Source organism: Nomascus leucogenys, chromosome 18, assembly GCF_006542625.1.
Source record: "Nomascus leucogenys isolate Asia chromosome 18, Asia_NLE_v1, whole genome shotgun sequence".
NCBI lineage: Eukaryota > Metazoa > Chordata > Mammalia > Primates > Hylobatidae > Nomascus > Nomascus leucogenys.
In genome coordinates, this window is record NC_044398.1 from 87183333 (window position 1) to 87206583 (window position 23251).

Genomic DNA, 23251 nt, shown 5'->3' on the forward strand with positions numbered 1-23251 from the left:
CACTTAAGGCCAGGAACCAGAGGCTACAATGAGCCATGAATGTACTCTAGCCTTGGAAACAGAGCAAGACCCTGTTGCAAAAAAAAAAAAAAAAAAAAAAAGACTATCTGGCCGAGTGCACTCGTTTACACCTGTAATTCCACCACTTTGAGAGCCCGAGGCTGGTGGATCATTTGAGGCCAGGAGTTCGAGACCAGCCTGGCCAACATGGCAAAATCCCATATATACTAAAAATACAAAAATTAGCTGGGCGTGGTGGCGCATCCCTGTAATTCAGCTGCTCAGGAGACTGAAGCAGGAGACTCGCTTGGACACAGGAGGCCGAGGTTGCAAATGAGCCAAGATCACGCCACTGCACTCCAGTCTTGGCAACAGAGCGAGACTCCGTCTTAAAAAAATAAATAAATAAAAGACTGTATCCATAAATGATGTTATCACAAGTATTTAAAATCATATATCCTTCAACTCTGTTTTTAAATGTAGTCACATTGATATGTAGCTCTGGTTCATTCATTACTGCTGACATACAGCAGCCTATTGCATGATGGAACCCCAATCCATTCTTCTCTTGAAAAGCATTTAGGTTGTTTACAATATTTTGCTATTACAAACAAAGCTGCAATAAACATTCTTATACATTCTACTTGGGCACACGTACCACAGTTTCTAGAATGTTTAGTATATTTACAGATTTCTGTTTCAGGCTGAAAAAAGAACAACAACTAAATCTCATCAAGGCCTTCTGTTGTTGATTTAGTTTAAAATAGCTGTAGTTAAAAAAACAGATCTATTTCACAGCAGGAAGACAACACTGTCACCTAAAACTGAAACTAACACAAGCAACATCTGCTACAGTGAGGAGTTACACCTTATAAATAACCACCAAACTAAACAACAGCACCATTGCTTCTTCATCTAGTCCTGGAGAAACCATAAATTCTCTTCATATCCTAAATTGAAAAGCCCTACATTTGTCCCAAGACCAGCATATTACTGGCATGGCTATAGACGTAGCTGTCACACTCACCTCTTTCAATGCCCAGGTCGGATGAGTTGCGAGGATTTCATAATCTCCAGGCAGAACTTTAAAAAATGCAAACCTAAGAAATAAAAAATAACCATTTAACTTTCTCCAAACAACCCAAGTATTTCTAATTGTATGACTAACGTTGGCAGCACAAGAAAGCAATGTTGGAATTATCGCAAACTTTCATTAGCTTGTTAAATGAGCACGAATGAAATTCAATCCTTCACTGTACAAATCTGCATAAAAGAGCGCTTATTGAGCACTTACTGTATGCCAAGAGATGTGCTCCATGTGCTGATAGGAAGGAGGAGTGCTTATGTCTCCCTTAATCTCAAGAATTTCTGGCATAAAACCATTCCTTGTAGCACAGCAGGGATCAGTCACAGAACATTTGACTGGGTTTGACAGAGGTGACAGGCGTGAACTGACAAGGAGAAGGGGACAGAGTGTCCAAGGGAACACGTGGGAAGGGAGAAGTGGGGTGAAAAGAACAGAACAGATGCACAGGCTGAGGGAGACGCTGACCCAAGATGATGCCAACGACACAGGGCGGGGTAAACTATGACAAGCATTGAATCCCAGAAAAAAGCCTTTAGAGAAACACAGATAAGCCATTCTGGGTTTTTGCACAAAGAAACTGAGATAAGAAACCAGCAGCTCATGAAAATTACTAGCCATAGACAGACTAACACCAGAGTGAGCCGAGCTAAAGCTGGAAATGCTGCTGCCGGTATACTAACATGTTTATCCCTTCAAATTTGTAAGGCAACTGACAAATTAGAAGACTAAGTCCAGTGAAATGAACTAGAAAACGCATTTGATTTCTTCTTCTGTGGTATTTTATTATATCAAATCTTGCCTGTAATAACTGGATAGGGCTTGGAAATCACATTACTACAAAGTATCGGTAAGATTGAGCTTCTGTTTCACTTTCATAATAGCCCAGTGCTACATGTTTCATTGTTGCAGTTAGTGCAGATGAAAGGTATTCAGAAGGCTCAAGACACTGCTTTTTTCTAGTAAGGTCAACACCAAACTACTAGCCCAGAAAAAAAATTACAGCTCCATATTCCTGCTACACACCAGGGCTGGAGAGGCACCAGTAAAGCAGAAGTAAATGTTATTTCAAAAATGAAAACTAGTTTCAACAATAATAACTTTAAAATTGAATAACTTACTGACAAACTCATTATAAACTTCTATTTTGCAATTTAGCCAGTTTGTATATTAACAGAGTTAGTAATGATTTGAACGCTTTCAGAATTATCAGTTTGAACTATTCTGGTGTTAATCTTGGCATATCTGTTAACATTTACAACTCAACTATATACATCCATTAAATAAATGCTTTAAATCTGACTCAGTAAGGTCAGCTAGGCATCAGTTCCAACTACAAAACAGTTTTGATATAATAATGATAATGATTTTTTTCTAATCATAACTGAGCTAATCTATTTGAGCTAATATGCCAGGCAGCTTGAAGTAATAATATTAATTTCATCTTTCCAGTAACCTTAGAAGATAGGTTTCACAATTATCTTAATTTACAAAAGAGGAAACTGAGGCACAGAGGGGTTAAGGAACTTGCCCTAGGTCAACCAGCCAGCAAATGGGGGAGCTGGGATTCAAGCCCAGGCTGGCAGACTCCAGAGCCAGGCTGAGCTGCTAAATGAAGACCCACTAAGCCCCAGGCCTTGAAGCAGGTGCTTTATGGGTATTAACTCTTTTTTTGTTTGTTTGAGACAGGGTCTTGCTCTGTTGCTGAGGCTGGAGCCCAGTGGCACATGATCACGGCTCACTGCAGCCTCAACCTTCCAGGCTCAAGGAATCCTCCTGCCACAGCCTCCTGAGTAGCTGGGACCACAGGAGCATGCCACCACACCCAGCTAATTTTTTTCCCCCATGGGACTCTGCTTGATATAATTTTTTAAATTATTTGTGGAGATTGAGTCTCCCCATGTTGTCCAGGCTGGTCTCGAACTCCTGAACTCAAGTGATCCTCCCATCCTGGCCTCCCAAAGTGCTGGGATTATAGGCGCAAGCCAATGTGCCTGGCCAGTATAAACTCATATTTAATCACCCCATCAATGCTAGGCAACATGGGTCAAATGGATTCCATTTCACATGTGGGGAACTCAGCACTCTGAGGGGCATGAACTCACCCAAAGTTAAGAGGCTGAATCAGGATCTGAACCCAGAACTCCCTGAATCCAAACTCCCAAACTCAGCTCCATGACCCCTGTCACAGCCTGGCTCTAAGGCAACACTGGGAGACAGGACGCTACTCACTTTCCGCCGGGCTGTGTAACTGTGGACTGGATCTTTGCTTCGGTCCCAGTGTTTCTCAGAGACACTTGAACTCCCGCAGGACCCAGGGGCTGCCCTTTGCTGAGGACCTGCCATGGAGAAGAAGGTTAGGGCCCACCCAGCAAAGCACCCTCCTCTCAAAGCACTGGCAGCCCTGCTTACAACCCCCAGGTGGAGCCAGGAACCTTCTTTGGGTCAAGAATCCCATTGAAAAGATGATATAAATCATGGATGTGTTTCCTAGGGATGAGGCAGGAGAGGGAACAGTAACAGCAAAATAAGACTCTATTTCAATAAATCTAAGACATCATCAGTTAGAGATTCACCATTATTGGTCTGGGCGGGTGTGGTGGCTCACACCTGTAATCCCAGCACTTTGGGAGGCTGAGGTGGGCAGATCACTTGAGGTCAGGAGTTTGAGACCAGACTGGCCAACATGGTGAAACCCTGTCTCAACTAAAAATACAAAAATTAGGGCTGGGCGCGGTGGCTCACGCTTGTAATCCCAGCACTTTGGGAGGCCGAGGCGGGCGGATCACGAGGTCAGGAGATCGAGACCACGGTGAAACCCTGTCTCTACCAAAAATACAAAAAATTAGCCGGGCGTGGTGGCGGGCGCCTGTAGTCCCAGCTACTCGGAGAGGCTGAGGCAGGAGAATGGCGTGAACCCGGGAGGCAGAGCTTGCAGTGAGCTGAGATGGCGCCACTGCACTCCAGCCTGGGCGACAGAGCGAGACTCAGTCTCAAAAAAAAAAAAAAAAAAAATTAGGTGGGCGTCATGGCACATGCTTGTAATCCCAGCTACTCATGAGGCTGGGGCAGGAGAATCACTTGAACCCAGGAGGCGGAGGTTGCAGTAAGCTGCGATCACGCCACTGCACTCCAGCCTGGGCGACAGGGAGACTCCATCTTAAAAAAAAAATTAAGTAAGTATACATAAAAATAAAAATACAAAAATTAGCTGGGTCTGGTGGCACATGCCTGTAATCCTAGCTACTGGAGAGGCTGAGGCAGGAGAATTGCTCGAACCCAGGAGGTGGAGGCTGCGGTGAGAGAGACTGCACTACTGCACTCCAGCTTAGGCCACAGAGCGAGACTCTGTCTCAAAAAAAAAGGATCCACCATTATTCTGCAAACCATTGAGAAAGAAAAAACTACCCAAGATCCCCATCTCTAACAAGAAGCCCACACATACAGCTGGGACGGAAGGGCCTCCCCCTCCCCGCAAAGGTAGAGGAGAAAGAAGCCCATCATGAAGAAAAGGACAGGAAGGAAGGGAAGCACATCTCAACCTCAGGCACAGGGTGGGCGGAGGAAAAACGACTCTCCCATGAGAATCTGAATCGCGGGAGCTGGGGCACACACCCCTTAGCACTCTGAATTCATACCACCACGGTGGTCCAAAAAAATCTCAGAATTTAAATGATAGGAATCCTCCCAGGTGAGTGGCAGAAGCAGATGCACGCTCTCTCTGGAAGAAGCTGACTTCAGTTCACCCACAGGGACAGCAAGATGACGAAAGGCTTAGGGAGTGTGTCCTTCCAACTCGGCATCCCTGTGAAAGGCCATCCCTGGGATAAACACTAACAGCGGCTGGGTGCACAGCGTACACCTGTAATCCCAGCACTTTGGGAGGTGGAGGCGGGCGGATCACCTGAGGTCAGGAGTTTGAGACCAGCCTGGCCAACACAGTGAAAGCCCGTCTCTACTGAAAATACAAAAATTAGCCAGGCATGATGGCACACACTTGTAATCCTAGCTACTCGGGAGGGTGAGGCAGCGGGAGGGTGAGGCAGGAGAATCACTTGAACCCGGGAGGTGGAGGCTGCGGTGAGTAAAGATTGCACCACTGCACTCCAGCCTGGGCAACAGAGCAAGACCTTGTCTCAAAATAAAAAATTAAAAAATTAAAAAATAAAAACACCAACAGCCTATGCTCTGGGAGCAGAGAGGATGACCAGCAACCTCAATCTCACTCCTAAATACACCTGCTGCGTTCTACACAGGATGAAGTACAGAGTTCACAGGCTCTCTTGCCCCTTATCCATGGGTCCCCTGTGGGATCAAAGTCCCCAGGTTAAAATATCCTGCATTTTTTTAAAAAAGGATTTAGTATACATTATAGAGTGAACAGGAAAAATAATCAAGTTCCAAAGACAAACCTTGCCGTTCACAGAGAACCCAGTGAAGACAAAGTTGATGTCCCCGCCCTTTGTGCAGATGTCACTGACTCCGTCCACATGGAGCTCCACGGTCGTCGGCTCTGAGGAACGAAGCAGGGGAGGAAACGAGGGCACAAGACACAGAGGCAAGCTTAGCTTTGGGGTACAGTGAACCTGTCTAAGTAGAACGTATTTTTATTGTTAAGTTTTAGATTTACTTTTGAACACTTAATACACTCATGTGTTTCCAAATCCAAAGGTACAAAAAGGTATTCTGGAAAAAGTCTCCCTCTCACCCCTATCCCCCTAGCCTCCTGGTTTCCTGCGCCAGAGGGAACTCGTGTTTAGAGTATAAAATAATTTTACAACAGCCTTTCAGCCAAGTTATATCTTAGAGTTCCACTGAAAATTCAGTGAGCACCAAATAATTTTACTTCCTGAATGCTCATCACTGACCAGGCACTGAGCTGAGTGCCTTTAATCCTCACAATTATCTTAAGAGACAGGCAGTAATAGCTGCAATTTACTGAGGGGTAAATTGAGGCACAGAAAGGTTAAAGGAGCTCCCAAGATCACAGAGCTTCTGAGTGACACAGCCCCAATTCAACCCTAAAAGTCTGGCTCCGGATCTGTTCGCTGACCAAGTTACATGAGCTCAGCCATGTTAAACCAGGACCACAAACTCCAGGGCCACAGGGGCCTCATGGGTTCGAAGCGAGCGGAGCATCCTTGGGGGGACTGTGGCAAATTGAAAGGAGATAACCGCCACTCAAGCCTGCCAACCATTGCCATGCTTTGCCAGAGCTTCCAACTTCTCCGAAAAACTGGAAATCTGATTTTATATACCATCTCTTGATTTTTCAATATCAACAATTAACTCCATTTTTTCTTAACTGAAGAGTTCATCATAGTACGGGTTAAGGTTGAGTTTTTGAAAGGTTAGGAAGAATGTGGGGTAACGAGTAGAGAAAAAAATGGAAAACCATGAGATGAGATTTTCAGGTAAGATGAATTACACACATGCTTGCACGCATACGTGCACACACACACACACACAGACTCCAATAAAAAATGGGCAAAAGACTTGAATGGGAATCTTACAAAAATACCTAGCCCATGGCAAATAAACATAAACATATGAAAAAGTGTGCAACCTCATTGGCCATCAGAGGAATGTAAATCAAGGCCACCGTGAGGTAATACCACACCCCCACCAGAAGGGCTAAAATTAAAAAAACTGACTATACCAAGTGTAGGTTAGGATGTGGAGCAATGGAAACCCTTGTACACTGCTGGGAGAACACAAACTGGTGCATCCACTTTTGATGTGTGCAAACACCTAAAGCTGAGCACGTATCAACTCTATGGCTCAGCAACTTTACGCCTGTGATATACTCAGCAGAAATGCAGACACACGTGTATCAAAATATACATACAAGAATGTTCACGGGAGCGCTACTCTTAGTGGCCAAAAGTCGGAAGCAACCCAAATGGCCATAAACAGAGGAGATCACTGATATAAAATACAAATATAAAATATGAATATAGGCCAGGCGCATGCCTGTAATCTCAACACTTTGGGAGGCCAAAGCGGGCAGATCACTTGAGGTCAGGAGTTTGAGACCAGCCTGGGTCAACATGATGAAACCCCATCTCTACTAAAAATACAAATATCAGCCGGGTGTGGTGGTGCGCACCTGTAATCCCATCTACTCAGGAGGCTGAGGCACAAGAATTGCTTGAACCTGGGCAGAAGTTGCAGTGAGCCGAGATCGCATTCTAGCCTGGGCAACAGAGCGAGATTCAGTCTCAAAAAAAAGAAAAAAATAAATAAGATAAAATATAAATATTTTATAAAATATAATTTTATATTTATGCATCAGAATTCTGAACAGCAAAGAGAATGAACTAAAGCTACAAATGATACAGATAAAGCTTATAATGTTGAGTGAAAGAAACCAGATATTAAAAAGTACCCTGCATTGCATTTGTATAAAATTCAAAACAGACCAAACAGATCTCTGATTTGTAGAAGGTCAGGGTGGTGGTCACCTGGAGGGTGGGGCGGGATGGCTAATGAGCACCCAGGATGGGGACTTCTGGGGTGCTGGGGAAGTGCTATCTCATCATCTGGATGGTGGGTACATGGGTGTCTTCACTTAGTGAAAATTCACCCAAGGCACTTTTCTGAAAGTATAATTCCATTAAAAAGCTTATCAACAGCACCAGTTGGGGGTAGGGTGGGGGTGGCAAACACAACACTCCTCCAAGCCACCAATCTGGACATCTGCTTTGGCCATGAGCAGGGCTGCATTCCTCTACAGCTTTCTGGAACATACCAGCCAGGCACCCCCAGCCCTACCCCCGACTACAAACTGATAAAAGAGCTGCTCTCACAGAGCCAAATTAGCTGTCAGCTGCCTGAGCTTCATTTTAGCCTTGGTGATGGCAGGCGCTAAATTCTTCCTTGTCTAATGCACAAGCAAGCCTGATATCAACAACGGTGATCTGTACTCCTCTCCCCAAGCCATGGACTGGGGTCACCCACACCTGCTCTACTGAAACATCAAGAGTCTCTCCTCTTCAAAAATGTAAACTACATCAAAACAGACCCTCTCTTCTGATCTCAACCCCATCCCCAACTCTCCAGCTATGCTTGAAGGCAGTTATATGAGGAAAGTTTGGAGCTTTTGTTGGGATGTGTGCAGAAGGGCTGTTTCTGAATACTGAGTACTTGCTAATTACGTGCCAGCCACTCTGAACACTCAGTACTGGTTTATTAATCCTCCAAGTACCCAGTGGGGCAGGGACTATAACTACCCTGGCTCGACAGTGAGGAGCCAGTCTGACACAGGGGAAGTAACTTGCCCAAGGTTATTAAGCTGGTAAGGCTTCAGGGTGACAGTCTTCTCATCTCGTGGGACATAAATCTGGATTTTTATGACAAATCTCACAATGTTTAAATGTTTCAATTAATTCCACAAAAAATTAAAAACTGAGGGGGCTAAAAAAGAAGCCATCCTGGGACAGGAACCAAGTCCCCACTCTTGATTTCTATACTATTCTACGGCCACGTAATGAGTGAAACTGCAAGGGAAGAGTTTACAGAAAGGTAGAAGAAAAGATGTCTATTTTTCAAAGGTAACAGAAGTCTTAAGGTAGATTAAGGTAAATCGGAACTAAACCAGAGTGATGGGGGCAGGGAGGGGAGGAATACAAACCCTCTTCCATACTGGAAATGATCCTTAATATTTTAATAGTTTATGCATTCTGCTAGCCTAAATTAGTATTTGGCATATCATCTAATCTTTTACAAAGAATGTCTAGTGATTCAGTTAACTTACCAAAACTCCACCCTAGGGGAGGCTCAATCTTCAGAATGAAATCCCCCTAAAAGGAAAAAAAGAAAATGTAATTTCAAGAAATGAGAATTGTGACTCTGGCTTAATTTAGTGTTATCATTTAATCTAAAATTTTTACACCGGAAATGAAATTCTAAGAGTAAGCCTTGTTCTTCTAAATGGTACTGAACACTGTGATTCTCTTCAGATGCTACAAGCTGAAGCTGAACACCAGAAGTTTTCATCTAAACAATCAGAAGACAGTGCTGAAGCCCATTCGTGAGTTCTAAAGACACTAGGATCGGCCACTCAATGTCTTTTAATACTAAACATACTATAATTCTATTAATTGAGTCTCCCATTAAGCCTTCACATGCCTGCAGTTGCACAAGTTAGCATGTATCTACAGGAACTATAGTCACCTCTTACAACTAGATTTGGCCAGGCATAGTACCTCACACCTATAATCCCAACATAGTGGGAGGCCAAGGCGGGAGGGTCACTCGAGGCCAGGAGTTCAAGACCAGCCTAAGCAACATAGCAAGACCCCATCTGTACAAAAAATGTTCTTAAAAAATTAGCTGGGTGTGGTGGCAGGTGCCTATAGTCTTAGCGACTCAGGAGGCAGAGGCAGGAGGATCACCTGAGCCCAGGTCAATGCTGCAGTGAACCATAATCATGCCACCGCACTCCAGCATGGGCAGCAGAGGGAGATCCTGTCTCTAAACAATACACTACTCATTAATTCAATAAATAAAACTGGATTTTACTTATCAACCCTGGTTTCTTTTTTTTTCTTTTTTTTTTTTTGGAGATGGAGTCTCACTCTGTTGCCCAGGCTGGAGGGAAGTGGTGCAATCTCGGCTCACTGCAACCTCCGTCTCCTAGGTTCAAGCAATTCTCCTGACTCAGCCTCCCGAGTAGCTGGAACTACAGGCATGCACATGACACCCAGCTAATTTTTTTGTATTTTAGTAGAGATGAGGTTGCACCATGTTGCCCAGGGTGGTCTCGCACTCCTGAGCTCAGGCGATCCACCTGCCTCAACCTCCCAAAGTGCTAGGATTACAGGCATGAGCTACTACATCCGGCCTCCTGGTTTCTTGAGACTGATACTGATACTACTTAAAAATTAATTAAATAGATTTCAGGACAGACCCAGCTAGTCCATCTCTAGAAATCACTCCTATGCATTCTGGATGAAGAGTTAAGTTCAAGAATATTTCCTAGTGTGTTATTTTAAAATTACCATTATTTTAAAATTGAGGAAAGTCTATATGTCCAAATAGTTAAATTAGTTTGGGTTTGACTCTGACACACCACGCAGCGATTAAAAAGAAGGCAGTAGGCCGAGCATGGTGGCTCATGCCTGTAATCCCAGCACTCTGGGAGACTGAAGTGGGCAGATCACCTGAGGTCTGGAGTTCAAAATCAGCCTGGGCAACATGGTGAAACCCCATCTCTACTAAAAATACAAAAAAAATTAGCTGGGCGTGGTGGTGGGTGCCTGTAATCCCAGCTACTTGGGAGGCTGAGGCAGAAGAATCACTGGAACCCAGGAGGCAGAGGTTGCAGTGAGCCGAGATCGCACCACTGCACTCCAGCCTGGCTGAGACTCTGTCTCAAAAAAAAAAAAAAAAGGCAGTAGATCTATCTATGCTAATGTTAAAGCATACAAGAGGAAAAAACCAAATGTCCTCTGGTATTGAAAGCATTAACACAGGGCAGAAAATGAAACTGCAGAATAAATCCTATTGTTTGATTCCATTTGTATTAAAAAATATATCAAAATCAAAACTATGTATATTGACTATTTTTGCAACTTCCTATGAATCTGTATTTCCAAATAAAAGGTTTGTATGTGGAGGATGGATTGTATAGATAGAGGTGTTTGTGGATACGCATCTATGTGCATGTGTGCTTGTGTGTATTTGCATATATGCATATGCATGTGTATCCGTGGATATCTGAATAACTATAAATAGAAAGCAATCTGTTAGGATGCACATGAAAATTTTATAAGAGGGCCAGAAACAGTGGCTCACACCCGTAATCCCAGCACTTTGGGAGGCTGAGGCAGGTGGTTCACCTGAGGTCAGGAGTTCGAGACCAGCCTGGCAACATGGCAAAACCCCGTCACTACTAAAACTACAAAACATTAGCTGGTGTGGTGGCGGGTGCCTGTAATCCCAGCTACCCGGGAGGCTGAGGAAGGAAAATGGCTTGAACCTGGGAGGTGGAGGGTGGAGTGAGCCAAGATCCACCACGCACTCCAGCCTGGGCGACAGAGTGAGACTCCATCTCAAAAGAAGAAAAAAAAAAAAAAACCTTTATCAGAGTATCAGACGTTATCACTACAGAGGGAGGTAAAATTGGAGGGAAAAGGGTACAAATTTATTTCACATACTTCTAAAGACCTTGACTTTTTTTCACAAAGCTCATGAATTCACGTATTACTTGTACAATTGTTTTAACAACACTTTAAGCTGCTTGCAAGTAACGGGTTCCATGAAATCAGAGTTTCCCACCCTGGCACTACTGACATCTAGGCAGTCGTGGGCAGCACTGTAGCACATTTAGCTCCACGCCTGGCCACTACCCGCTGGGTAACTGTAGCGCACAGCCACGGATGTCACAACAAAAACGTCTCTAGACATTGCCAAATGGCCCTAAAGACACAGAGAGCCACTGTATTCGTCAAGGCAGTTTGTAAGTCGTCTCCTCCGAATGTGGCTAGGATTACCATATGCACTAATAATTTACAAAACAGATGAGCATTTGCTAGTGTAGGAAAGGGCATGGTTAGTGCAGCCTGGTGAGGCACACTAGTGACTTCCCATCAGAAGTGACAAGCAGTCCCCTCTTACCTTATCATACAAAGGGATCATAAAGTAACCATTATTAGGGGCACAGTCTGTCTGGTATTTCAAAGTCCCATGCTTGGTGTACAGCTTTATCTGGAAAGGAAGGAAGAAAACAGAAATCATAACATTGCCTTTGCAAATTAACTACATGTTACACCTGAATGCACTCAGTCAGTATGCATTCACTGAGGACCTACTGTATGCCAGCTTTCAACACGGGGCATTACTGGGGACAGAGGGAAATCAACAAACTCTCCTCAAATCATGTGACTCAATGTTTTTCAGATTAGAAACCACCTACAGCCTATTACAATGCCTTGTTTTTCAATGCTTTTCTGTTTATTTTAGTGGCTGTCTCTAGGTTGCTCCTGTTAAGTTTCTGGGTCTCAAACACATTTGCAAACTTTGCCATTAGTAAGGTGCTTATTAACATGCAAATTCCTGGCTGGGCATGGTGGCTCATGCCTGTAATCCCAGCACTTCAGGAGGCTGTGGGCGGATCACTTAAGGTCAGGAATTTGAGACCAGCCTGGCCAACAAGGTAAAAGGCTGTCTCTACTAAAAATACAAAAAAAGTTACCCAGGCATGGTGGCAGGCACCGGTAGTCCCAGCTACTTGGGAGGCTGAGGCAAGAAAATTGTTTGAACCGGGGAGGCGGAGGTTGCAGTGAGCCAAGACCATGCCACAGCACTCCAGCCTGGGAGACAGAGTAAGACTCCATCTCAAAAATAATAATAAAAAAATAAGATAAAGTAAAATAAAATGCAAATTCCTGGGGCCCACCTCTATTTCTCAACTAAAGGTGTGGAATGAGGGCCAGAAACCTTCTTACTAACTCTGAATAATTTCAAATACGTGGAGCAACATTCATCTAGAAACTTAATTTTCTCATTACTTTCATTCTCAGAAGAAAAAGAGACTAAAAAGACACTTAATATCTGTCCTCTCTTCAAGGACTCTCTCAAACTCTTACATTCTGAGCATTACCAGACACAAAGTGTTAACCCAGTAAGATGCCCAAATACCATCTGAGTCTTGCACGTGTTGCGTGGCCTTGGGCAAGCTCATGTTCGGTTTCTTCAGGTGTAGACAGAGAGCCACTCCTTGTCATGTGGTTGTACAGATTCACATCAACGCATATTAAGCTCTTGCTACAGAATATGGATTCAAAGAAAAATCAGTTTGCCGCCAGGCATGGTGGCTCATGCCCGTAATCCCAGCGCTTTAGGAGGCCAAAGGAGGAAGATCACTTGAGCCCAGGAGTTCAAGACCAGCCTGGACAACATAGCCAGACCTCATTCCTACTAGAAAAAGAATTAGCTAGGCATGATGGCATGTGCCTGTAGTCTCAGCTAGTCAGGAGGCTGGGGCAGGAGGATTGCTTGAGGCCAGGAGTCAGAGGCTTTGGTGAGCTATGATGGTGCCACTGTACTCCAGCCTGAGCAACAGCGTCAGACCCTGCCTCAAAATAAAATAAAATAAAATAAATAAAATGGAAAAAGCAGTTTGTATTACTATTTAATATCTCTCTCTGAACAAAAAGGCAACACAGTGTAATACGTAGGGAACATACTGGGCTCAAGGAAAATTTCCTAAATGCACCTGCACAGCTCAACCACTCTGAGGCTCAGTTTCCATGTCTTTAAAAGGAAGCAGTTGGGTCTGATGCATCTAAAAGCCTCACCTCCAAAATGCTAATGCTCTATGACCACGAAACAAACCATGACACGAGCTGCAATGAAGCAGTCGAATCTTACCAGCTAAGAAGATGTACAAAGTGACTAACTCATAACACGAACATTTGAACATTTGGAAAAGGAGTCATGTGAAATAAGGTTAAGCCTGTATGTAAAGTTCTCTGAGGGCAGTGACCACAACTTCATTCCCCAGTGCCTGAGACAGTGTCTTGCTTACTGTAGGTACTCAGTGAATTTGCTACATGGGACAGAGATTCAGACGCATGCATTTAAGGCAGGGACTGGAAATTCACCAGCCTAGAAGGGTTAGGGAGGCAACATCAAGGGGCATTCATCCAAAGGGATTCGGATCACTACACAACCCAAGCCAAGTGTGGCAGCCCAAAGATCGGCTGGTTTTCCAGAGAAATAAAGAACCCACTCTTTACTATGAAACCTCCTGATTGTTAAAGTATTACCGACCAGTATAATTTTTTTTTTTTTTTACAGTAAGGTCCCTGTTAGAGAACAAAATGTCAGTCTCATGAGAGTATGGAGTTTTGTCTGTTCTTTTCACTGTACTGCTATATCCACACTGGGCACAAGGCTTCAGTATGTGCCGGGGCTCAATAAATAGTTGTTGACTCAATGAACATGATGTAAAAACACCCAGGATAGGAGAAAGCTGAAGAAGAATGAAGGCAGTTGCATAGGAACACAAAAAACGCCATCAAGAAATGGCCATGAGCATGAAGTATCTTGATTATTTCTACGTCTTTCATAAAGTACAATCAGGACACAGGATGGCAATGTAACCTACATCAAGATGGCCAGTATGAAATGTCTGATTTCAGAATCGGAATTACGAAGAGTGAGTGTCCCAGACCATCTGGACAGGCAGCCCTTGGGCTTAAGGAACACACTTCATAAGGGGTCACAAAACCTGCTCTCTGCTCTCAAGGTCACTATAGTATGAGGGTGAGGGTGGAGGGGGTGCTTGTCTTTTCCTTCCTTCCAGAATCCCTGGAAACTACAAGTTGCAAGAGGCCTTACCGGGCAGCTTCTGAAATGCCCGGTGCCGTCTACAACCATACCACCCTGAACGTGCCCTGTCCCCAACGCAGACCTAGGAGGTGGCATGGGCACCCAGAAACATGTACCCAGGAAATCCTAGGAGCCCTGCCGCTACCAGTGGGTAGAGGCATTCAATGAGTGACCTCTGACCTCTTCAGACTGAAAAAGCAGCAAACAAGGGGCCTTGAAGAAGATCACGGATCCGCTTGTTAAAGAAATATATCTGCTGGGTTCCACTGTTTCTCTCCCAACACCATCCTATAGGTACAAAAACTGAGACCTAAAGCAAGGGCAGGTCGCAGAGCTGGTGGGGTGTGGAACTGACTCCCTACCCCTCCCCCAAACCTCAGCAACCCGCCTTGCAGAACACAGTGCTTCACCCTTCCCTGCCAGCCCTGGAACAGCTCAAAGGTGCCTTCAGACGATCTTTGGGGTCTTATTCCCAATCCCTCTCTGGCATTTCCCAGCCTCTTCCTTCGTTTTCTCCTAAATTACCTCGGAGGCACCTGCTCTTTTCCTCTTCCTTGTCCTACCCCACCATAAATCCCCTCCCAAAAATGAGGCCCCAGCCGTGCTCTGGTCACCTTCCATCTACCCTGACAAATGACATTCTGCCCCTACCTCCATCCATCCCTTTCCTCTTTACGGGAACCCTTCTGGGTCATAATCCCACCGGGCTGAAAAACATTTCACAGGACTTTACAACTTAATTGAAAAAAAAAAAAAAAATCCTTCAGCACAAATCTCTAGGGTAATTCCAGTAACTACTCATTAAGGCAATCAGGGCAGCTGGCAACTCTCCATTTTCAGAGGTGGAGGGGAGCGGGAGAAATAAAAATAGCTTTCCGGCCCCAGGGTTTCCAATACTGATCTACTAGGTCAGAATCTATGGGATGGGAATTGATGCTCTTTAAAATCATGCCGCGGGGTTTGGAGGAGCAGTGGATTAGAACTTCGGGGGGTTCTGGGCTGTGGAGCTTGGGGGATAAGACATGTGGTCTCTAGGTTCTGGAATATGGGTTTGGGGAAATCTGAGTTTCAGGGGGTCTGATTCGAGGAGATCTCAGGTCTGTTTTAAAGAAATGGGGTCTGGGCTCCAGGGAATTTGGGGTCGGAGTTTTGAGGATCTGGGGTCTGTGTTCCGGGGATCTGGAGTCCGGGTTTTGAAGAACCTGAGATCTGGCACCCCTTAGTCCTTAGACGACCCCATGATAAGAATCTCCCCTCCAGCGCGACTGGGGAGGGACTGCAGGGAGCACGAGGACAGCATAGCCTCGGAAGAGGTAAGGGCTCCAAGGACTCCACACCGCCCGGTGTCAGAGACGAGGCCAGAGCGGCCCAGAGAGGCTGAATTACCGGCCCCGCGACTCGGCGCCGGGGCCGCGGGGCGGGCGCTCACCTCGATGAGCGAGTAGTTGATCTCCACGTCCGACTTGACGAAGCCACCGCAGCCCACCACGATGTCCTCGGAGCCGTGCGCCGGCCTCACGCCGCTCAGCAGCAGCACCACCGCGGCGGCGACCACCGCGGGCCCCGGTGGCCCCGCACCCTGGCCCACCAGCATGGCCCGACCTCCCGCAGCCAGACCCTCCGCAGGCAGCCGGGTCCCGCCCCTCACACGCACGCAGCAGACTCCTTCCTCCTCCTAGGCCGGCCGACAGCCCAGGCCCCGCCCCACCGCCGCCGCCAGCCGCCGCCGCGCACGCGCGCTTCGACCCAGCGCTCACAGCCCCAGAAGAGAGTACTAAGGCGCATGCTCGGCAAGGAAACGAGACCATCTCTGCCCTCTAGAGGCCTGGAGGACTCCGCGCAACATCTGGCAGGTGCAACGCAAGGTGCATGCCTACAGGGAGAAGCTCCAAAGATGAATTCTACTTTAGACTTCACCATCACAGCTGGAAAGGACGGGAGATTTTGTTAGCGGAATTATCTAACAACTTTCTCAAACCTTTCTGACCCATATATTTCGCAGGTAAAATATATAATCTCACAAAAAGCTTTCGGGCTGGGTGTGTGGCTCACGCCTGTAATCCCAGCTCTTTGGGAGGCTGATGTGGGTGGATCGCTTGAGCCCAGGAGTTCGATACCAGCCTGGGCAATATGGCGAAACCCCGTCTCTACACAGACACACACACACACACACACACTCACGAAAAACGCTTTAGAAAGTTGTGTAAGCTGGTGTATTTTTCCATGATAAATGATCGATACTTTTTTAAGCGAAACGTGTTAATGTTAGCATATTAAAGAAAGTATGTAAGATTTATTTTAATCCTAGCTCTAATAACATATGCCTAAAAACAAATTTTGATGAGTTTTCTTCCCCTAAGCAAGAAGTGCATGCAGTCAGTATACTTTGAATTAGCTCCACAAGTTGAAATATGATTTGCCTGAAAATAAGTTCAAATCCAGCATATTTTGTCCCAAGAGTGAATTCATATGCATACTGAATTTAACTAGCAGTTGTCACATCAAAATACACACCAAAGAGGCCGGGCGCGGTGGCTCACACCTGTAATCCCAGCACTTTGGGAGGCCAAGGCGGGCAGATAATGAGGTCAGGAGATCGAGACCATCCTGGCTAACACAGTGAAACCCCGTCTCTACTAAAAATATAACAAGTTAGCTGGGCGTGGTGACGGGCGCCTGTAGTCCCAGCTACATTGGAGGCTGAGGCAGGAGAATGGCGTGAACCCGGGACGTGGAGCTTGCAGTGAGCCGAGATCCTGCCACTGCACTCCAGCCTGGGCAACAGAGCAAGACTCCGTCTCGAAAAAAAAAATACACCAAAAAAAATGCTTTTCTAACCTAATATTAGGAATTCTTCCATTTTGCCTCAAAAAACAAAAAAGCTAGTGCTTTTATTTTGATAGGTTTTCTATTTTGTTTCTAAATGACAAAGTAAGACTGGATTTCCCGCTGCAATTTGCCATTGTGGCTAAAACTTAAGGAATAAACAACTAAGAAGCACAGGGTCAAACTATACAGTAGTCAAACCTTCATGGGGGCAAAGAGGGAATGAAAGGAATGACATATTGACCTCAGGATCATAATCATGAGTGCATCTGATTTCAGTTTCTTGTGCTGCATTTTCACTCAAATACGGTAGACTCTCAACTATTCAGTGATAATGAGAAAACATTTAAATAATTAGTCTATTTATTGTGGTTTGTTATTTATAACCACATTTGAAATAGATGCCTTTTATGCAAATCACCAGAGGATTGAAAACCACCAATTAGAAAGTGTTGGCCTATGGAAACCTCTCATCTTACAGAATGGGAAACCAAGGCCCAGAGAGGAAAAGGAAGTTGTCTAAGACTCTCTGCATGCAGCCACAGGTTTTCCAGGAGCTAGAGAGCAGGAATTGGGGCCGGGAGCCGTGGCTCACGACTATAATACGAACATCTTGGGAGTCTGAAGTAGGCAGATCATTTGAGGTCAGGAGTTTGAGACCAGCTTGGTCAACATGGCAAAACCCCATCGCTACTAAAAATACAAAAATTAGCTAGATGTGGTTGCACACGCCTCTAATCCCAGCTACTTAGGTGGCTGAGGCAGGAGAATCACTTGAACCAGGGAGCCACAGGTTGCAGTGAGCTGAGGTCTTGCCACTGCACTCCAGCCTGGGCGACAGAGTGAGACTCCGTCTCAAAGAAAAAAAAAAAGCGGGAACTGGGATCCCGAAGTTTTGTTCTGGACTCACCCCAAATGATTTCTGCTGTGTTCCTGACTTTCTATTTCCCTCAAATTCATCTTCAAATATAGAAAGAAATGAAGCACCAGGACTGTGACAATGCCAATTCATGGGGGTGGGATTGGGGAGTGGCTTGCAGAGAGACAGGGATTTAGCTTCCCCATAATTTCCATCAGTTTCCATCAAAACCAGCTCAGATAAGCAGACATGATTTACATGGAAACAGTAGACCTGCCACACTGAGCTTCATGACAAATCCTTGGGTTCTTTCTGTCCCGAAGCTTCCAGAAGACTCAGGCAGGAGGACAGCTGAAGGGGGCAGGGGAGGGGGTGCTCCCTGGGCCCAATACTGGATTTAGAGAGACACAAAAAGGTCGAGGAAAACACGCTGTGGGGTGCCTGCAGAAGGCAAGAGTAGAAGATGAGGACAGGACCCTGAGAATTAGCAAGGCAGCAGGGAGAGTGCAGAGGATTTTAATTCTTCTCCCAAACTGAGCACCTGTGCTTGTCTGTCTAAAAGAGCTGAATATTTCATTCCTATCTTGAAATGAATACTTGCTCACTGCAACAACAAAGAAATTGGAAAAGAAAACTAGGATTCCCCAAGATCACTGCGTTACCACATTTCCATCTTTTTACCGATGCATTTATGCTAGTATGACATCGAGTCATTTCTAAGAAGTGGTGGCTGTGTCTTTGACACTTTGCTTTAAGACCCAAGAGAGGGCTGGGCGTGGTGGCTCACACCTGTAATCGCAGCACTTTGGGAGGCCTAGGCAAGAGGACGGCTTGAGGCCAGGAGTTCCAAAGCAGCTTGGGCAACAATGTGAGACCAGTCTCCACAAAAAATTTAAGAATTAGCCAGGCGTGGTGGTGTGTGCCTGTAATCCCAGCTACTATCCCTATCCCTCGGGAGAGGCTGAGGTGGAAGGTCACTAGAGCCCAGGAGGTCAAGGCTGCAGTGAGCCATGATGGCACTACTGCGTTCCAGCCTGGGTAACAGAGCAAGACCCTGACTCAAAAAAAAAGAGAGAGAGAGAAAGACTCAAGAGAGGAAGGTAAATGCTTGGCCTTCTCCCTGTCCCCTAATTTGGGCATATCCTTTTCTTTAAAAAAAAAAAAAAAAACCAAAGCCTATTTTATATTATAATCTCTTTTATTCAATCATCATTTAGCAACCACCTTTTCATATTAATATGTCTTCAATGGCATTTTGTTTGTTTGTTTTGAGACAGAGTCTCGCTCTGTCACCCAGGCTGGAGTGCAGTGGCACAATCTTGGCTCACTCCAACCTTCGCCTCCCAGGTTCAAGCGATTCTCCTGCCTCAACCTCCTGGGAAGCTGAAACTACAGGCATGTACAAAAACACCCAGCTTATTTTTGTATTTTTAGTCGAAACAGGGTTTCACTATGTTTGCCAGGCTGGTCACAAACTCCTGACCTCAAGTGATCCGCCCTCATCAGCCTCCCAAAGTGCTGGGATTACAGGCGTGAGCCACCGTGCCCGGCTGCAATGGCATTTTAAACCACTGGTTAGTAACCCATGGCCTAAATTATAACAGTAATAATAAAAGCTAAGTCTTCTGAGCATTTAATGCATATCTGGCAGTGTGCTAAACGCTTGCATAATCTCACTAAGTTCTCCCCACCACTCGACAGGTAGACAGTGTCCATTCCAGCAGTGAGGGGAATGTGATGTGGTCTCCATCCTATCTCCCTCGGATATTATGAAAAATATCAGAGTGTACACCCACTGTGATATTAGGAGAAAGCTCTCCCCCGGGTATTAGAATAATATCACAGGGTGTACACTCACTGTGATATCAGGAGTAAAATCACCCTCAAATATAACGAATAATATGCAAGGGTGTACACTCACTGTGATATTAGGAGTAAGATCTCCCTCGGATATTATGAATAATATCACACAGTGTACACCCACCGTGACGCGGTATACCCACTGTGATGCGGTATACCCACTGAGATATTAGGAATAATATCTCCCACTGATGTTATATCTCCCTCAGATATTATCACACCCACTTTGATATTGGAGGTAATATCTCCCTCTGATGTTATGAATAATACAGAAGGGTGTACACTCACTGTGATATGGAGAGTAATACCTCCCTCAGATATTACAAATAATATCATAGGATGTAAACCCACTGTGATATTGAGAGTAATATCTCCCTCAGATATTATGAATAATATCCTAGTGTTTACAAACATGGTGTACACCCACTATGATATTAGGAGTAATATCTCCTTAAAATATTGCTAATAATATTACAGGGTGTACACACAGGGTATACACCCACTGTGATATTAAAAGTAATATATCTCTAAAATATGAGTACACCCACTATGATATTAGGAGTAATATCTCCCTAAAATATTACAAATAATATCCCTCCCGTATATAATATCATAGGGTGTACATCCACTGTGATATTAGTTATAATAATACCTTCTTGGGATATAAGGAATAACATCACAGGGTGTACACCCACTGTGATATTAGGGGTAATATTATCTACTTAGTACGTAACAAATAATATGAGAGGCTGTACACCCACTGTGATATTAGGGGTAATAATATCTACTTAGTACATAACGAATAATATGAGAGGGTGTACACCCACTGTGATATTAGGGGTAATAATATCTACTTAGTACATAACGAATAATATGATAGGGTGTACACCCACTGTGATATTAGGGGTAATAATAACTACTTAGTACATAACGAATAATATGAGAGGGTGTACACCCACTGTGATATTAGGGGTAATAATAACTACTTAGTACATAACGAATAATATGAGAGGGTGTACACCCACTGTGATATTAGGGGTAATAATATCTACTTAGTACATAACGAATAATATGAGAGGGTGTACACCCACTGTGATATTAGGGGTAATAATAACTACTTAGTACATAACGAATAATATGAGAGGGTGTACACCCACTGTGATATTAGGGGTAATAATAACTACTTAGTACATAACGAATATGATAGGGTGTACACCCACTGTGATATTAGGGGTAATAATAACTACTTAGTACATAATGAATAATATGAGAGGGTGTACACCCACTGTGATATTAGAGGAAGTAATATCTCCTCAGGGTGTACACCCACTGTGATATTAGGAGTAATATCTCCCTAAAATATTACAAATAATATTATAGGGTGTACACCCTGTGTGTACACCCACCGTGATATTAAGTGTAATAACATCTCCAGAAAATTTGACACACCCTGTGATATTAGCGGTAATAACATCTCACCAGGATATAATAAATAATATCACAGGGTATACACCCACAGTGATATTAGATGTAATAATATCTTCACATGATATAATGAATAATATGACAGGGCGTACACCTACTGTGATACTAGGGGTAATAATATCTCCCCAGGATATAACGAATAATATCACAGAGTGTACACCAACTGTGATATTAGGGGTAATAACATCTTCCATGAATATAGCGAATAATATCACCGGGTGTACACCCACTGTGATAACAGGAATAATATGTCTCCAGGATAAAACAAATAATATCACAGGGTATACACCCACTGTGATATTAGAGGTAATAATGTCTCCCCAAGATGTAACAAATAATATCACAGGGTCTACATCCACTGTGATATTAGAGGTAATAATACCTTCCCAGGATATAATGAATAATATCACAGGGTGTACTCCCACTGTGATAATAGGAATAATAATATTTCTCCAGGATATAACAAATAATATGACAGGGTGTACATCCACTGTGATATTATGGGTAATAATATCTCCCCACTACATAACGAATAATATCACAGAGTGTACACCACTGTGATATTGGGGTAATAACATCTTCCCCAAATATAACGAATAATATCACAGGGTGTTCACCCATTGTGATATTAGATGTAATAATATCTCCCCAGGATATAACAAATAATAGCACAGGGTGTACACCCACTTTGATATTAGAGGTAATAATATCTTCCCAGGATATAATGAATAATATCACAGGGTGTACACCCACTGTGATATTAGAGGAAATAATATCTCCCCAAAATATAATGAATAATATTACAGAATGTTCACACACGGTGATATTAGGAATAATACCTCCCCAGGATATAATGAATAATATCACAGGGTGTACACCCACTGTGATACTAGGAGCAATAATATCTCCCCAGGATATTACAAATAATATTACGGGATGTACACCCACTGTGACAATATGGGTAATTCTCCCACGATATTATGAATAATATCACAGGGTATACACTTACTGTGATATTAGGAGTAATAATATCTCCCCAGGATATAATGAATAGTATCACAAGGTGTACAGCCACTGTGATACTAGGAGTAATATGGTATCTCCCCAGGATATAACAAATAATATCACAAGGTGTACATGCACTGTGATATTAAAGAAAATAATATTTCTTCAGAATATAATGAATAATATCACAAAGTATACACCCACAGTATGTTAGGGGTAATATTATATCCCTAGAATATAATGAATGATATCACAGGGTGTACACCCACCGTGACGATATGGATAATATCTTCCAGGATGTTACAAATAGTATCAAAGAGTATACACGCACTGTGATATTAGAGGCAATATCTCCACAGAATATTACAAATAATATCACAAGATGTACACGCATTGTGACATTAGGGGTAATATCACCCAAAAATATTACAAATAATATCACAGCATGTACACAATGGTGTACGTTCATTGTGACATTATGATATCCATAGGGTATTACAAATAATATCACAGGGTGTACCCCCACTGTAATATTAGGAGTAATATCTTTCTGAGAGGTCACAGCATGTACATGCATGGTGTAAATTCACTGGGATATTAGGACCAATATCTCCCTGGGGTATTACGGATAATATCACAGGAAGTACACACATGGTGTACATCAACTGTGATATTAGGAGTAATATTTCCCTAGGATATTAAGAAAAATATCACAGGTTATACACCTGCTGTGATATTAGAAGTAACATCTCTATGGGATATTATGAATAATATCACAAAGTGTACACCCACTG

The 23251-nt window shown here is 43.9% G+C and overlaps 1 protein-coding gene across 1 annotated transcript in view; it reads right to left on the reverse strand.

Annotated features, from left to right (window-relative positions):
- Positions 1-16182, reverse strand: part of LOC100596887 (nodal modulator 1) — a 59508-nt gene extending 43326 nt beyond the window's left edge. The window contains 6 exon segments of the mRNA XM_030798044.1: positions 1028-1100; positions 3317-3423; positions 5497-5597; positions 8841-8886; positions 11705-11794; positions 15852-16182. Coding sequence (XP_030653904.1) covers positions 1028-1100; positions 3317-3423; positions 5497-5597; positions 8841-8886; positions 11705-11794; positions 15852-16016 — 582 coding nt within the window. The 5' untranslated portion in view covers positions 16017-16182.
- Positions 16183-23251: the final 7069 nt, after the last annotated feature.